We start from the raw sequence: 17,712 nt of genomic DNA, 5'->3' as shown, positions 1-17,712 counted from the left end.
TCTCCAGTTTTAGTAAATCAACTGAAATATATATCTAATTTGACATTTGTGTCAATATCAGATGGGAAGATGTTCTGGCCAAATCATTACTTTGGCTTCTTCTTCAGCTTATGAAGTTGATAAGGGAGAACGAGGCAGACATCTTCATTTCAATGGTTGTTCATTGAGTAAGATTTTCTTAGGATGTGTCAGCAGGGGCACAGAGGTTTGCCCCAGAAACTGTTATCTTTTTAATAGAAACCAAAAAAAAGTTTAAATACACAAAGATGTGTTTGAAGTTTTTATTAAAACTGAAAAAACAATTTTTAAAATCAAAATAATACATTACAGAATATTATGCGTTTTTATACATTAACTTCCCTTTGCAAATGCACAATAAGTTTTAAACAATAGAGTTGTTACATGTTATAGTAATGATGTTCATGATAAATTCTTTACACAGCAAGAACAGTATTTTAACATGAAGTCAACTTGTATTTCATGTGAATGCCGAGCAAACAGCTTAATGTACTGTACAAATACATTAGTTAGGGCAATTTTATCTGTAAAAGGATTGTTATGTTTGTCTCTCCTGTTCTGAGATATACATAGCCATACCAAACAACAGTGGCAGGATAAGGACCTTACTTTTGTCCGCTGCAGTTGAGCAATACAACAAAGTCTACTGCCTGCCCCCAGCCTGTGATTGGACAATGAAGGTACAGCAGTAATATCTCTTAATGCACTCTGCTCTCCTCTTCTTAGACTGGAAGTGGGAGGGGTATGTATAAGAGGAAATCAGTTGTGCTGCAATGCATTTGAGCTGACAAAAAACATTCAGAGTGCTTTTGTGCAAGAGGCTGATACCAAGTCAAAATCATGTACTTTAGTTTATATTGCATTTAAAATGATTTTCATAATTTTTGTAATAACTAATGTTTTGATGTTTGCCTGGAGTTTAGTTTGAAGTTAGTTCTGTGGTATTTTAAAAATTGCGCATAAGCAATGAAAGCAGGTTTCTAAAAATTAAAAAAAAAAAACAATGTAAAATGCACAGGTTTATTATAATTTTTTTAATATTCTATGTAAAATCTTACAGTGTTCATATCCGGATAAAAAATCCAGCTTCCCACTAGTTAATAAAAAAATATATAGCTATTACCATATGGTATAAAGAATCAAGTAAATATAGAAGTCTTCAAATAACAGACCTTGGTGTCTTTATAGAACATTTCAGAGGTTGGAGAAAAAACAATGCCTTATCCATAAGACAGACATATATGGAAGGAGCACCGAATAAAAAAGAGTCCAAATTCATGAATGGATATTGTGTTAAAAGACAGCCAATGTGTTTCGGGGATCGAAGGAACTTCCCCTTCATCAGGGCAACAGTTAAAAAGGAGAACTTTGAGTGGACTCAAAGTAAAAGCTTTACTGTTTGATGTGATTTTAAACCAAAAAAAAGGTAATGCAGGTACTGCTGGCCAGGAATCCTAATCCAGCTTTCCGGCACAGATTCAAAGTCCCAGCACCTCTTGGATGCCCCTTCCTTTTATCCATGGAATAGATCTACATATAGATTTAGCAAGATTAAAAAGCAACTCAGGGAAGCTTGCAAACTCTTGGATGTGCTAATACAATCCAAGACACATTTCAGCTGGAATAAAATCTGAATGACCATTGGGATCCCTTCCTCTAGACCACAGATAGGCAATTAATTTTTTTATACTTATGAATGCATTTGATTAGCTTTTTAAAGTGATTGAAATAGCTTCTGTTTTTTTTGTAATTAAAATAACAAACTTGTCATACTTACCAGCTATCTGTAATGGTTTTGCATAGAGCAGCCCCCATCCTCTTCTCCTCAAGTCCCCCACCAGCACTTTTGGCTCCTCCTTTTCATCCAGCTGTTTCCTATTGGGGCACTGCTTCTGGCTCACTTCTGAGCCCCTCTGCCTGCGTCCATAGAAAGAGATAGCGAGGCATGGCCCTGCTTCACTCCACTTTCTCATCATATAGTATGGTTGACAGCAACAGGAGCCAATGGCAAACGCTGCTATGGATCTGCCCTGTGAGGAGCGGCAGAGCAGAGAGAGACGCTGATCTCATGCACAGCGCTGTATCATGATACGGCTCAGGTAAGTAAAAAGGGAGGGGTGGGCTGGGGGGGATCTCAGGCACATATGTTTTTTTTACCTTAATGCATTTAGGTTAAAAAAAAAAAAAAAAAGTGTAAGGCTTTACAAGCACTTTAACTCCATTGAAGTCTATTGCTATTCTATGTCAGTGCACTCCATGCCTTTTGTATTTTGTGGTCAGAGTTAGCTGAAATTTGGGGAGAAGTAGAATCCTCCCTTGCAGTGGGGATGCCCCTTCAGTGCAAAGGTTATATGCTTGTTTATACTAGGATACCAGAAAAAGCACTTTTTCTGACCATATTCCCCCGCTCCTGCAGGCTCCCTCCAAGCTGTAAGACCAGCATCCACGGCATTTTCTCCCATACATTTCAGTGGCCACAAGACCTTCAAAGGACTGGAGGATGCAAGGGGGTCAGGTAATTACAACTGTTTTTATTTCCGGTTCCCAGACATAAATGAAGATAGTGCAAGGGATTATTTTTGTTGTCCTTGGAGATAAACTTCACAACAGGTTCAATGAGAGGAAGAGATGGTTTCTTAGGAACTTTAGATTTAGATTGGTGCAAGCCATTGCTAGGACAGGGTGACCAGATGTATTGCAACCAGGGGCAGACTGACCATTGGGGAACTCGGGCACTGCCTGAGGGCCCGGGGTCAGTAGGGGGCCCCATGAGATGTCCCTAGTACTTTTCATAGGCTTTTTTTGGGTGTGGTTTGAGTGTGGGCAAGGACACAGGGGCCCCATGATCCCCTATTGCCCAGGGGCCCCGTGAGTTGTCAGTCCGCCCCTGATTGCAACACCTATATAAAAGACAGAATCCCTTGACAGGTAGGAAGGAATTCCAAGGCTTCGTTTTTACTAACTATTGGATTTCACCTTTGTTTCATCAACATAATATAAATCTAAATGTTCTTGGACATAGAGGGACATCAGGCTCTCTCTTTAGGTAAATTGGGAATATATACAATATTTAATTTATCAGTAAGAGTTCATGGTACATGGCCGCAAGAAAACCCAAGAAAACCTCCCAAAAACAGTTTTTCTTTTTTCCTTTATGGATCTGAATGCAGATGTTTGGTTTGTTATGGCTCCATGCATGCATGTGTCAAGATCAATAAACTTGCGCTGCGTTTAGATCCGTAAAATCAAAGTAGAAAAATCTTCATCCACGGTATATTATGCTTTACGCATACAAACATTTGTGTACATGCATACAGCTCAATTGTACTCTATTGATGTATAAGAGCAGCGTCCTAGCAAAGAATCATGCAGCAATAGCCGTCTGCATCCTAGCAACAAAGGATGCCAGGCAGAAATTGCTGCTTGTGCCCTAGCAACCAATAGGCTTCATTAACACTGTGTACCTGTATGCATGTTACACAAATGTTACATGTGTAGAGATGCTGGACAACTTAAAAGGCAGGGACTTTCATGTGGTTTAGATTGTAAAGCTCAGTTTGCCCATGTGGATATAGTATAAAAGTCATTGATTTGTTTTCAATTCTAACTTATAACAGAAATTTGCCGGTGATCACAAGGAAGAAGAGTGTTTCCACCAATGTAAAAAACATAGATGCTGGATGATTGGCAGGTCCTCCGCTTGTTGCAGCAATCTTGGTAGTGGCTGTTGTGTTCGCTATAGTCGCTGTGTTCACTGAGGTTGCTGTGTTCGCTGTATTCGCTGTGTTCGTTGTGTTCGCTGTGGTCGCTGTATTTGCTGTGTTCACTGAGGTCGCTGTGTTCGTTGTGTTCGCTGTGGTCCCTGTGGTCGCTGTGTTCGTTGTGTTCGCTGTGGTCGCTGTGGTCATTGTGTTCGTTGTGTTCGCTGTGGTCGCTGTGGTCATTGTGTTTGTTGTGTTCGCTGTGGTCATTGTGTTCGTTGTGTTCGCTGTGGTCACTGTAGCCGCTGTGGTCATTGTGTTCGTTGTGTTAGTAATTGCTAGAGCAGGAGAAAAAGAGAAAAAGTGAAGTTACTTCACGCGTTATAATTACTTACATTTAATTAAGTAATATTTAAAAATTTTACATTTCAGCACAAAAAAATAATTATGCCTAGTACACATGATCACAAAATCAGATGCCAAAAAAAAGGCTTTTGGAGGGATCGCATGGTAATCTGATTAGTTAATGCACAGCTTTCACAATAGTTCATGCGACAATATCTAAAGGGACAAGCACAAACATGTTTCTCGTACGATAACTGAGTGAACGATTTTCATTTATTCAGTACAGTATTCGTCTGAAAAAAAAACAGTGACCAAGACCGCGCATGCTTGGAAACGAAAGAATACAATACATTACAATACAATGCATTGCACCACTTCTGAAATTGTATTCTTTTGTATGAGAATTTTCTTAACTTTAGCACCCTCTTCGTTTTTTTTTGCATGTTAGTCTCATATCGAAAATGGACGACCATTCATCTGATATTCTCATTGTGTGTATGGGGCATTAAAGCCAAACTGATGCCATTGATTTAACCATTTCCTGTCCTCCCTATAGCAGAAATAGTGCTACAGGGCAGCACGGGTACACAAAATCACGTATACAGGAGCCTCTACCTGAAACTGCAAAATCACAGATACAGGTGAAACTAGAAAAATTAGGATATCTTGCAAAAGTTCATTTATTTCAGTAATGCCGCTACTGAAGCATCCTGGTCTTCCATAACACCTCAGCAGTGCCACAGGCTGATAGCTTCCATGCCACGCCGCATTGAGGCTGTAATTACTGCAAAAGGGGCCCAAACCAAGTACTGAGTACATATCCATGCTTATACTTTTCAGAGGTCCGATATTGCTCTATGTACAATGCTTGTTTTATTGATTGCATGTAATATTCTAATTTTCTGAGATTGTGGATTTGGGGTTTTCATGAGCTGTAAGCCATAATCATCACAATGATGACAAATCACAGCTTGAACTATCTTGCTTTGCATGTAATGAGTCTATCTCATATATTAGTTTCACCTTTTAAGTTGCATTACTGAAATAAATGAACTTTTGCACGATATTCTAATTTTTTGAGTTTCACCTGTATATGTGATTTTGCAGTTTCAGGTAGGGGGCACATGCAAGGCTCGCATGTGCTCTACCCGCACTGCCATTCAATCAACGGGTACCAGCCAGTGATTCCTCACTGGCGCCTAGTGCTTGACAAGCATCTCCGACAGGGGGGAGAACTGTTTGTAAACAATACAGTTCTCTCCCCTATCAGGTCCTGTACACTGCTTTGCATGGCTGTGCATAGCACAGCAATGCAAAGCAGTGTGCTTACAGTGAAGGACACAATGTAAAACAGCACACTGTTAACCCTTTGATCACCCCACATGTTAACCTCTTCCTGCCCAGTGCCATTAGCACAGTGTCAGTGATTTGTATTAGCACTAATCACTGTATTGGTGTCACTGGGGATGTCAGTGACACCAAGTCAGTTCCCCCCAGTGTCAGAATTCCCACAACAGTCCAGCAGTCCAACTAGAAGTCACTGTTCGCCACCATTACTTGTAAAAATTAAATAAAATCCCACTATGTATACCACCATTGTTAAATGCTATAACTTTAACGTAAGACAATTAATTTACACGTATTGGGATTTTCTTTTACCAAAGACATGTAGAAGAATACATTTTGGTCAAAATTTATGACAAAATTTGATTTTTTAATTTTTTTACTGGACTTGTTTAATAGCAAAAACACAAAAGTATTGTTTTTTTATCAAAATTGTCGGTCTTTCATTTGGGTGCAGTGTTGCTTGACCATGCAATTGTCAGTTAAAGTAACGGAGCTCTGTAATGCAAAAAATGGCCTGGTCAGGAAGGGGGGGGGTGGTAATCCTCTGGAGGGCAAGGAGTTATATGGTTCCCAAAACAGTTAGATTCAAGGCATGCCTCTGGTTGTAACCGTCAAGGTTGCCAGTGTGCTTATGTCAGCTCTCAACTAAACAATCAAGGTCACGAATGGCCAATGTCATAGCTGATCACATGTGAAACACAATGGCAACTGCAGATCGGAGACTAAGATGGCATCATCCTTGGCTGTAAAGACTAAAAGGCTTTAGCTCCTCTTTAATTCAATTATTTGGATTGCAGTCACATAATTCATTCCATTTCTTGCTTACATTTTCAAACTAACACACATATCAGATAGATGTAATAGAACTGCAGGTTTTTTCCACTCAGAGTTGTGCAGTTGAGCCCATTCCTTTATGGTACTAGTGAAATCTCCAACCTGGGATCTGCTTTCGGCCAACTCTACTAAGGTCAATGTCATATGCATATATGTAAGGGTTCAAGATGGATCAGGGTGCACACAAAGCTGACTATGGGGGTTATTTACCAAAATTGCAGATGGCAAAATCTGGTGCAGCTCTATACAGAAACCAATCAGCTTCCAGGTTTTATTGGCAAAGCTCAACTGAACCAACTGAAGTAAGAAGCTGATTGGCTACCATGCACAGCTGCACCAGATTCTGAGTGAGTTTTGGCAAATCTCACTGTATTCACTCTATACTTTGTATAGGTTAGCGAGAACCTGACTGGTTTTATTTAAGATGCAACTTCTCTCTAGTACTTAAAGGGTAAAGAGTCTCAGAAACTCCCAATTGGATGATCTTTCCTCACCCATCTCTGTAGGCGTGACAGGCCTTAGGCCCTTGACAGGCCCAGTGTTTTTGTAAAGCTGTCCTGTGAAGTTAGATTCTGCATAAAATTTGCTAAAGTGATATTAAAGGCTTTTTATTTTCTAATATCAAACATGTTATACTTACCTACTGTGTGCAATGGTTTTGCCCAGAGCAGCCCCTATCCCCTTGTTCTCAGGTCCTGGGTCAGAACCTGGGAGGGTTTTTAATGTTGAAAGCTAAGGACATATGGTAAAAGATCTTTCCACCATGATCCCACATATTCATCAAGCCAGGGATTGTTCTTTGCTACCGAAGCCTTTTTAATACCTTATATTCCCTCAAATATAATTGTGGATAACTAATAGAGGAAACTTACCAAATGACGCAGTTTGGCTTGCTACAAATGCTCCATATGTGTCATTGATTGAAGCTCTGCAGGATAAAAATATGTTATTGGAACAGTCAGTAAAACCAAATTACAATTACTTAGTAAGAAAAAAGTGCAGTTTCCTCTGATTTACTATTACTCTTTCCTCGCTTCCTCACAACAAGAGCCCGCTAGATCCATGTGCAAGGTAATATTTTTGTGAGAATGTTCAAACTTGTACAGGGTTAAGTGGGGGCATAATAACCTTTTTGTTTTAGTTCCTGCTAGGTTTTTTGAGGGAGGTATATTGTCTATATTTTATATGTGTGCAGTGTACACTTGTTGCTGTCATAGGCATAGCATCCCTTTGTTCACAGCAAATCACTTGTGCGATAATGTAGTGTGCACCACAGCTGCACGTATTTAATCCCCCTATTGCCAAGCTGTCTGGAGACCATACTAGTGAAGACCCGAGCCTTAGACTGCAAGTGAAGAAACCAGGAGGCAGTGCAGCACTGTCCGCATCACTGCCACAGGGAGACTGGAGCATCCACTCACCCTCTGCTTCCCACAGCTGATCACTGGAGGCTTTTGAGGGAGAGACGAGGATCCCCCCTTCTACACTGAGAGGTCACTGCAGTATCCTGTAGACTGGTAAGAGGGCTAATTGTCCATTGCTGATACTGCTTGCAGGGGCTGAGCCACTGAGAGCAGGGCACCCAAAGTGTACTCCATCCATACTGCACTCTATACTGCAGTTATTACAAACCTAGACTGCACCTATACCAACCCTATAATTCATTATGCCAAACCTTTACCGCATCTGAACCACAGCTATCTAGCACCTGTACCAAGACTATACTATACCTATACAATACCTATACTGCATGCAGGCTAGCTGGGACTGTTGTTACGTGCACCAATGTTCTTAAAGGGACCTAACAATAGGCAGCAGAAGAACATCATAAAGAATTGCCCCTCCGTGATAAGGAGGATTTGTTGGAAAAGGTTGAGACAAAAAACAGAGGACCCATCCTAATCAGTGGCTCCTACGGGGGTAGAGCTACACTTAAATGCTTATGCAAGGATATCAGGATTTAGTTCATCAAAGAAAGGGCCCACTATTGGGTAGCCATCCTACATGTGACCTACAATACCAACATTATTCTTTGTTTCAGTAAAATGGTGCAGTTATATTCTCTCATGTTACTGAACCTTCAATCAGGGGCGGACTGACCATTTGGAAACTCGGGCACTGCCCGAGGGCCCAGGATTGGTAGGGGGCCCCATGAGACGCCCCTGGTACCTTTTTCATAAGCTTTTTTGAGTTTGGGCAAGGACACAGGGGCCCCATGATCCCCTATTGCCTGGGGGGGGCCCCATGAGTTGTCAGTCCACCCCTGCCTTCAATCTATATTAAAAATATTTGTTGTGGCATCTTTCCAGAATCTCTTTTTAGGCTCGATAGAGCAGTTTTTGTTTTTTAAGTGGAACTTCACTCTCTCAATCAACATTGACTATTTTTTATCCTTTTACCACTAGCATTAGTAAATAGGAAGGTATATTATACTTACTTGCTTCAAGCGTTTTGGGTTTTTTTTTTATTTTTTGTACCTGTCTTCAGTTACTTCCTAGGAAAATGATGTGATACATCCCGGAAGTCTTCAGGGGGGAAGCAGAGGCTTTCTCAGCTCGGCACATCCTCCTGCATGCATGCCTGAGATAAGGGCAGATGGATTCCGAGAAGTAAATGCTACATGAATCATTTGCCCTTTCTCAAGATGGCCACAGCTAGAAATGCTGGGGGGGGGGGGGGGTGTTTTCCAAAGTGATTTCTCAACAAATAAAGCATAGAGACATGGATGGATGGGGGAGTTTTCTTTGCATATTACAAAGGAATTAAATTGGTTGAATTTAATAAAGTTAATTAATTTAATGAAGTTGGTTGAACTGGATGGACATTTGTCTTTTTTTAAGCAGATTAACTATGTAACTATGTAAATAGGGTTTTGCTAAAACTAGCATTTGGGAAGGTCTTTGAAGTTCTGTATGAACCTCCTCTCTGACATCTTCAACATGAACTAGCAGTGCGCATAGCCAGGCTGCCACAACATGACAGTAGAAAAGTACCTCTAAATAGATCAATATTAATGTGCAAAGTGTAGTGAGCACATCCAAATGTAGCTCACTATAGTATGACTTATGAACTATACAAACTGTATTCTTTGTAGGAAACTCCACAATTAATATAGATAACTTACTTAAATATAACGGAAGTAGCGTTTAGCGTTGCTGGTGATGTCCAATTTGCTATAAACGAGGTGTTGCTAGCTGTAAAATTGCCCCAAATGCCTCCTCCAGAACAATCTTCAAATCCAGTTGGTTTTAATGACCAGGTGCCCACAGGGGTATTGCTTGATAAAACTTGTATGTGCACACTGCCACTTGTGCTGTTAGTTGTTGTAAAGTTTACTGTGGATGAAACACAAAGAAAACATTCTTAGTCAGATTTAGATCTATGTTATAATATATGAAACAGATTATTTGATTTTGTCATCAGCCAGGCTCCGATGTCAGATGTGGACCAGTCACACATATTTGATCATACATGTGTATCTGAAAGATTTGTGCAAATTCCAATTTCAGTTTTAACCTCCTTAGCGGTAATCCCGAGTGTAGCTCGGGGTAAAATTTCTATACCAAAAGCGGTAACCCCGAGCTACACTCGGGCTTACCATGCGGCGCTGCTCTGGGGGTCCCTGCAGCACTTACCTTGTCCTTCGCTCCCGCGATGTGTCCCCTGCAGCGTCCCCGGCCATCTCCTCCGGCCATTGGCGGCATCCGGCTTCTGTGTTCCGGTCCCTGTGACGTCGGGACGTACGGGCGCCGGAACCGGCGGAAATTTTTAAAAAATGTAATTTTTGCTGTCATTGCTGTTTCAATGCATTTCACATATATTTTGTCCCTACTGCTTTGTCCTGTGCCCTGCCTGCATTTTGAATGTTCTTTCTGCCTGGAAACTGAGAAAAGTCCATGGCGTCCTAAAAGCGTCCCTTTACGTTAAAAGCGGTTTTAGAGCAGCTAGAGAACAGCGATAGTAAATCAGAACCACTTGCAGAATTGAGTGATAATGATTTGTGGGGAAATTCGTCATCAGACACTGAAAACGATTTTGCGACTTTGCTCAGCGATGTGCGAATTTGCCTCTGTATTTCAAATTTCAGTGTTTTGGGTTTGATTTTGGTTTGATTATATTATTGAATTAAATTTATTATTATTATATTATTATTTTTTATGATTATTTATTAAATTATAATTTATGATTTCGTGTTTCAAATTTTATCATACCTGGGATGTTTAATAGACTCTTGTTCGTACAGATTTCAGTGAAAAATTACAGCCTACAATAAAAAACTACATATTTCCAAGCAAAATAATGGTACCGCTTTCAGCACCAAAAATCGGAAAGAATCATACCGCCAAGGAGGTTAATAGCCTTTTCTAATTTCCGCCCTGCCTTTTTACTATACATGTATCACGTCTCTTGGGGGAAGATTGCTGCTTATCAGAGTTAGGTCCTTTTCTCTCTCATTGAATACTTTGGATTGTGTGCTCTCCCCCATCATAATTTCTCCAACATTTTCTCTGACTTGTAAATCATTTTAACCACTTCAAGTCCGGACATTTTCACCCCCTTCCTGTCCAGGCCAATTTTCAGCTTTCAGTGCTATCACACTTTGAATGAAAATTGTGTGGTCATGCAACACTGTACCCATATGAAATTTTTGGCATTTTTTTGAGACAGATAAAGCTTTATTTTGGTGGTATTTATTCACCACTGGGATTTTAATTTTTTTTGCTATATAAATGAAAAAGTCCAAACATTTTGAAAAAAAGTGTTTTTCTTGTCAAATTTTGCAAATAAATAATATTTCATCATAAATATTGGCCAAAATGTATTCAGTTATCTTTTTAGTAAAAAAAATATAACCCAAATTAATTTATAACTAAAAATTATAATTTTTTTTTTACATTTTTATTTTTTAATATCATTATTATTATTATACAGTATTTATATAGCGCTAAAAGGTTTGCTCAGCACTGTACATTATAGTGGGGGACAGAACATGAGACAATACAGTAACAAAACAAACAGGGATTCAAGGGCCCTGCTCTTTTGAGCTTATTATTTATGTTTTTTTTTACATACTGTCACCCTAGCAGTACAGTGTCACCATGGTGATACTGTACTACTTGTGGGGGTGATGACGTTTTTTTTTTTTTTACACTGATTGCTTTTACACCCATAAAGGCTGCAAGAGCAATCATTTCTCCTTCTCTCTGGCTGCATTCTTGCAGCCATTAAGAAGTACTGTGTGAGCTGTGATTGGTCACAGCTTGTCACATGGTACAAGCCTTGAGAATAGCCTTGTACCATGTGACCTCTGTGATCATTCACAGATTTCACACATAGTAAGCAATGATGTCAGAAGTGACATCTTGCTTACTACTCTGCATGTGATCACTGATTGGCCAATCAGTGATCACATGATCGGGAACTCGCAAAGAGGTCCCGTACGACGATTGGTGTTCCACACCGGATCACGGTGCTGCGCGCTCCCAGGGTGCGCACACAAGCAGGGGGCGGAAAGGCCATATATATACTGCCACCCACCCCTGCACTGCCACCGTCCGGCCATTATATACAACGGCCGGACGGGAGGTGGTTAACTATGCAAATGAATACTGATCTGAATGAATACTGCATGGATTATACATAGTTAACTCACAGGTCTACCCATTCAAATCCTATCCTCGGTACAAGATAAGTCATCATGCGGCAAGCCAGAGCTTTAACTAGCACCTTCAGGGCCCTGGTGCAAGAAACCATAAAGGGCCCCCCTGACACCTTCCCTTTACATTATTCCCTGGGCCTTTTCTATTGGTCCCAGTGTTTTTTCATCTGGTCCCAGGTCCTTTCCTCTGAAGTTGGGGTCCTTCCAACTGAGCCTAGGGCTCTTCTCTCTGGGCCTGGGGCCTATACTCCCATTGCAGGGCCCTTTATTATGGTCCCGCAGTGGGACCCTTTCACATGTTCTGCAGTTTTCTCCCTTCCTGCCATCTTAGGGCTCCCCAATGTGGCAGAAAGCAAGATATGTGTCACCAGCACACCAAAGGAACTACATACAAGGGTCGAAATCAGTGGCAGAACAACCAAGATCGCAAAGGTTGCACTTGTGACTGGGCCCTTGTGTTCTGCCACCATGGGGGTTCCCAGCTTCTTCTTGCTGCCTTGCCCCTGCTATTGATAGTGCCGATCCAGCATTTCTGTCTCCATGGCAGCAGCAGCAGCACATTAGGATCCAGTGCAGCTACATTATGGGGCTGATGGACGCATGCGTGGGAGGGAATTATTGATAGTAGAAAGCCGGGCCGCCCACCGGTCATGGTAAGAGGTAAAGGGTGAGAGGGTAAGAGCACCAGTCCTTTTCCTTTACCTTTTCTTTACATCTACTCCATCATATAAGTAATAAAAACATGACAGGGATTTAGACACATACTGTACTACTATATGTACTCTACTGTATGCAGTGTATGCTGTGGAGTTATTTGAATCTGTGCACACTCTTTTTTCCCTTTATTCTTCACATACATTATAGTGCAGCATGCATACTTGGATTTTGTGATAATATATGTTTTTCTAATTTAATAGCCACCAAATATGCGTTCAAGACTCAAATAAAAATATCAGACCTTTCAATTGACTACTATATAAGACACTGTGGCATCATGTGATACTCCAGGAATCTTATATCCCATCATGCACTGCCTTACTGTGCACAGAATAGGGTAAGTTTTACTTCGGTGGGCCACACCTCCCCCTTTACTATACCACCTCTTTTTTATTTCCACTCACTTTTCTACTCCTTCATTAAGGTGGCCCTACATTGTACAATCCAATTTTCATTAGATCTACAATAACTATGTAGTGCAAGGGCCTGTCTGATTTGATAAAAATTGAATGGAAAGTTCAGGTGGTTTCCCGTTACATAGGGAAGAGTGTATACACATTCATTTCACTTTCTGGCCTCATTTACACAGCGCAGTGCATTTTTATTGTACTTTTTTGTTCGCAATACACATAGGGCAGCCCATTGATATCAATCAGCTGTCCTACATGCAACAAAAGGAGCTAAGTAGCTCAAGGGGCATTTTGGTGCTTTGAGATTTGCACATTTTTTACTACATCAACTTCTTATTAAAGGACTCAATTTTACATTTGCCCTTGCTTACATTAAGGGACATTTACTGGACTACTATGGCTGAAATTCTCTCAATGGCCCTGTTGGCACTGTCCTACCAGACATCATTCAAATGAAAAATTGATAAGGATTCAGGTGGAAAATTGTCTGCTAAACAGCACCTGCATCCAATCAGATGCAGGCATTGTTTGGGTATTTTGACACCTAGTGGCACTGGATATTAGAATACAATAGTTGCAACAAGAGATCTGTCCATCCACTTTTATCGTGGATAGAGGAATTTATTACCACTTTGAGTGGAACGAAAAAATCTTTGTGTGCATGACTTTCCAGCTAGTTCTCGATGGACTACGAGGGAGCTGGTGAGCGCTCTTGTAAGCCATTGATCCTTTCTGCCATTCAGTAACTGCTTGCCTTGTACAGGCAGACAGCTTACACTGACAGTCTGCAGGAGCCCTGCATTTCACTTTCAATTTGCTGATCATTACAGGCTGCTACAAAAAAAATTATAAATGCACATTTTTTTACCTGCCAAAAGGTGTACTTTTTTTTATTTTAAAGGTGAACTGAGCCATTAAAATTGGTGTGACACGTGATATGGTGTGAAAAATTCACAGCAGTGTATCAGAAGGCACCGAAGGTCACTGTGTTGCATCAGGGATTTGGATGGAGTGTATAGCCAGCCATAGACAATTCAAATCTGGGCCAGTTCAGGAGTAACTGGCCGAGATTCGAACTGTACATGGGCAGGCTGAATGTACCCAAATTGATCAATCGATCAACTTTGGTACAACCAGCCTGGTGGATTTTACATGCGATTATTACTAGCGGCTATTATATCTGCTAGCACTAATCACTGTGTGGGAGTGGCTCCCCTGTCCCCCCTTGCCAGGGGAACACAATGGCTCCAGTGGATTCCCAACTGTGTTGATGGGGGAATCAAGCGATTTTCTATTTGAGTATGAAAGAAAATTGCTTCATCTATGGCTGGCTTAACTTTGAATACTATATATAAAGTTAAAAAAAAAGTAAACAGTTCATTGCATTGCATCGCCCCTCACTGCCCAACAAAATTAACAGCAGACATTATCTGCAAGCTGCAGCGGGGATTTGGATGCAGTGTGTAGCCGGCCATAAACAGTTCGAATCTGGGCCAGTTCAGGAGGGACTGGCTGAGTTTCGAATCATGTATGGGGAGGCTGAATGTACCCAAGTTCAATCGATCAACTTTGCTTCAACCAGCCTGTTGGATTTTACATATTATTATTACTATTGGCTATTATAGCCGCTAGCAGTAATCACTATGAGAAGGCATCTCCCCCGTCCCTCCCACAGGAGGGATTCCCCCATTAACACTGACTGTGTTGATGGGGGAATCGAGCAATTTTTTATTTGAGAGTGAAAGAAAATCGCTTAGTCTAAGGGTGGCTTAACTTTGTGCACTATATATAAAGCTAAAAAAAAGTAAACAGTTCATTGCATCACTCCTCACCACCCAACAAAATGAACATAGGCATTATCTACGCAACGTTTTAAATCAATATCAGAAAAGTTCAGACACAATGTTATTTTCAAAGCTTTAAATGAAACCTATAGTAAAAGAAAATATACAAATGTTATTGTTGATTTATCTCAAAAAATGCGTATTATGGCTGTCATGGCTTTAAAAGGTTGAGTCACTGACCAACACCAGGTATGCAGGGTTTGTTCTGACTTTGTAAGTAATCCAGACTAGTGACCCATTACTTAGGCAGACACAGCCAAACAACTGACATTTTTAGGGGGATGTCACCAATGGCAGTCATTGGGGTTGATTTACTAAAACTGAAGAGTGCTGGTGCAGCTCTGCATGGTAGCCAATCAGCTTCTAACTTTAGCTTGTTCAATTAAGCTTTGACACAAAAAAATCAAACAAAAAATAACCTGAAAGCTGATTGGTTTCTTTGCAGAACTGCACCAGATTTTGCACTCTCCAGTTTTAGTAAATCAACCCCATTACACTTATTTCAGTACAAGTTTTGTTTATTGTGGAACTAAACTCCCTCAGTCAACATTAACTACGTTGAAACCTCATGCTGCCAACATTAGCAAATTAATAGGAAGGTATATTATAATTACCAGTTTTAAACTTTTATTTTTAACATTTCTTCAATTGCTTCCTAGTTTCTGGCCTAGGTCAAAATGATCTCATACATCCCAGGAGTCTTCTTTATTTTTTCTTTCAGCTGGAGAGGGGCTTTCTCACCTAAGCACACCCTCCTGCCTGCATGCCTGGGCAAAAAGCAAGAAGGATTCCAGGAAGTAAATACTACATGAATCATCTGCCCTTACTCAAGATGGACTTGGCTAGAAATGCTAGAGGGATGCTTTCCAAGTGGTTTCTCAACAAGATAAATAACGGAGACATGGATAGAAGGTGAATTATACTCTGATTATTAAAAATAAATTAAATAGCGTTTTCAGTTTGTGGCTCTCAAATGAGATTTAGTTCCACTTTAACTGCCAAATTCTGTAGTCGTTTTTTTTAAATGTATTAATGTGGTTTGCTAATGTAAGATCTAAAGAAAGTACAATTTATAAAATTTCACTCACCTTGGTAGACAGTGCCATTGGTAACACTTGTTGGGGCGGTCAGTGTATAGTTAGTGCTGGTTTTAGTAGCATCACCTAACCCTAAGCAGACAGACTGTGCATTAGCCAATGTGACAATGGCACAGAGAAGCAGAAGAACGGAGGATCTTATGAGTGACATTCTGTGACTTGAATGGATGGTCATCAGCATCTGGGTTTTCTCCTTTCTCATCCTCTTTTATAGCCAGTTGGTATAGAGATGCAAATGACAAAGGCAGGACCAAGACAAGTCAAGACTATTAATTTGGATCTACTACCTTGTGCTGGGCGTAATGTATTTTCCCATACCACAAATCAGCTTTAAATGTCACTACAAATTCTTTTTTGCATAGTTTACAGAGTTAGGTTGAAAAAAAAAGACACAAGTAAATGTAGCTCAGCCAAAAGTAAAAAAAATGTTAAAAATTAAAAAGCTCCATTTACACATTCCTATACCATTAGTCAGTGTGGGGACAAGGTCAATTAGAGCCCAGGGCGAACATGTCAAATTGTGCCTCTCCCGCAAAAATGTATGAGTATTATGTCTCAGAAAAAATCCACTCCCCCCAAAAAAATATTGAGCAATAATCTGCATGCTTACTCTCTAAGCATAAATTCCCAATCTTCCCAGAACATATCCACCCCCCTACTGAAATCCCCCCTCAGCCCAAAGCCTTTTACTCCCCATATGCCACAGCACAAATCCCCCTCCCCAAAAAATTGGCTTGCAAAAAACCCCACTCCTCAATCCATCCCCCTATTCCAAATCTTGCCTTCCCAGCACAAATTTCCCTTCTCCAATTCCCATCCTAGCACATATCAACCCATCCAAAAAAAATGTATCCTTCTAGTGCAAATATCCCCCAGTCATTCCTACTAGTACAAATCCTCCCCCCCACAAAAATTCCCCCCTAGCACAAATCCCTTTCCCTCCCCTTAACACAAATCCCCCCAAATCATCACTCCTAGCACACCTCCCCAAATTCCCCCTCCTAAAACGATTCTTACCCCTGCCACCTCCAAAATTCCCACTCCCAACACAAATCCCTCCCTCCAGTCACCATGTGGTGCCCCCTCCCCCGATCTCACATGATACCACAGTGCCCAGGACAGCCACCCCTCCTGCTCACCCTTCATCCTGGCTCTGCCCACAGTTGACCCAGAAGAAGGCAAAAAATCCCAAATAAAGCATAATACCATTTGCTCCAGCGGGGGGAAAAATATCCTTCCTGATCCCCCAGGCGACAATCGGATATTCTCTGGGGATCAACTACCCTTAGTGTTATTACCTATAATTGTTAGTACCCAGTTATATTTGATGTATTTGCGAAAGTATCTAATTCTATTCTAAAACTCATCATTGAAATGGCCAGAACTAATTCTTGAGGAAGTCTATTCCACATTTTCACCGCTCTTGTGCAAAAGCCTTTCGGCACATGGGGGGTTACATTTCTTTTCCCTCAGACATAAAGGGTTCCCATCCTCTGTAATAACCTGAAAGTGAAAAACTCTACACCAAGTTCACTTTATAGACCACTTATGTATTTATACATGGAGATCATATCCCCCTTATGTATTTATACATGGAGATCATATCCCCCCTTATGTATTATACATGGAGATCATATCCCCCCTTATGTATTATACATGGAGATCATATCCCCCCTTATGTATTATACATGGTGATCATATCCCCCCTTATGTATTATACATGGAGATCATATCCCCCTT

General features: G+C 40.7%; 1 protein-coding gene across 2 annotated transcripts; it reads right to left on the bottom strand.

The window, feature by feature from the left end:
• Positions 1-267: 267 nt before the first annotated feature.
• LOC149440595 (uncharacterized) lies at positions 268-16,224 on the bottom strand. Of its 2 annotated transcripts, XM_089658385.1 has the most exons (5): positions 15,964-16,224; positions 9,370-9,580; positions 7,118-7,173; positions 4,016-4,057; positions 268-3,961 (listed from the first exon to the last, which is right to left on the bottom strand). In XM_089658385.1, exons 1-5 carry the CDS (start codon positions 16,172-16,174, stop codon positions 3,627-3,629), a joined length of 855 nt encoding a protein of 284 aa, XP_089514511.1. In that variant the 5' UTR covers positions 16,175-16,224; the 3' UTR covers positions 268-3,626. The 2 variants fall into 2 exon arrangements, with proteins under 2 accessions (XP_089514511.1, XP_089514510.1); XM_089658384.1 differs by having other exon boundaries at positions 268-4,057; positions 15,964-16,218.
• Between the last annotated feature and the right edge of the window lie 1,488 nt (positions 16,225-17,712).

This window comes from Staurois parvus, unplaced genomic scaffold (assembly GCF_062004578.1).
Source record: "Staurois parvus isolate SC_StPar_1 unplaced genomic scaffold, SC_StPar_1.0 ptg001066l, whole genome shotgun sequence".
Lineage (NCBI taxonomy): Eukaryota > Metazoa > Chordata > Amphibia > Anura > Ranidae > Staurois > Staurois parvus.
The sequence above is the reverse complement of the archived record's forward strand: the minus strand, read 5'-3'. Positions and strand labels throughout refer to the sequence as shown.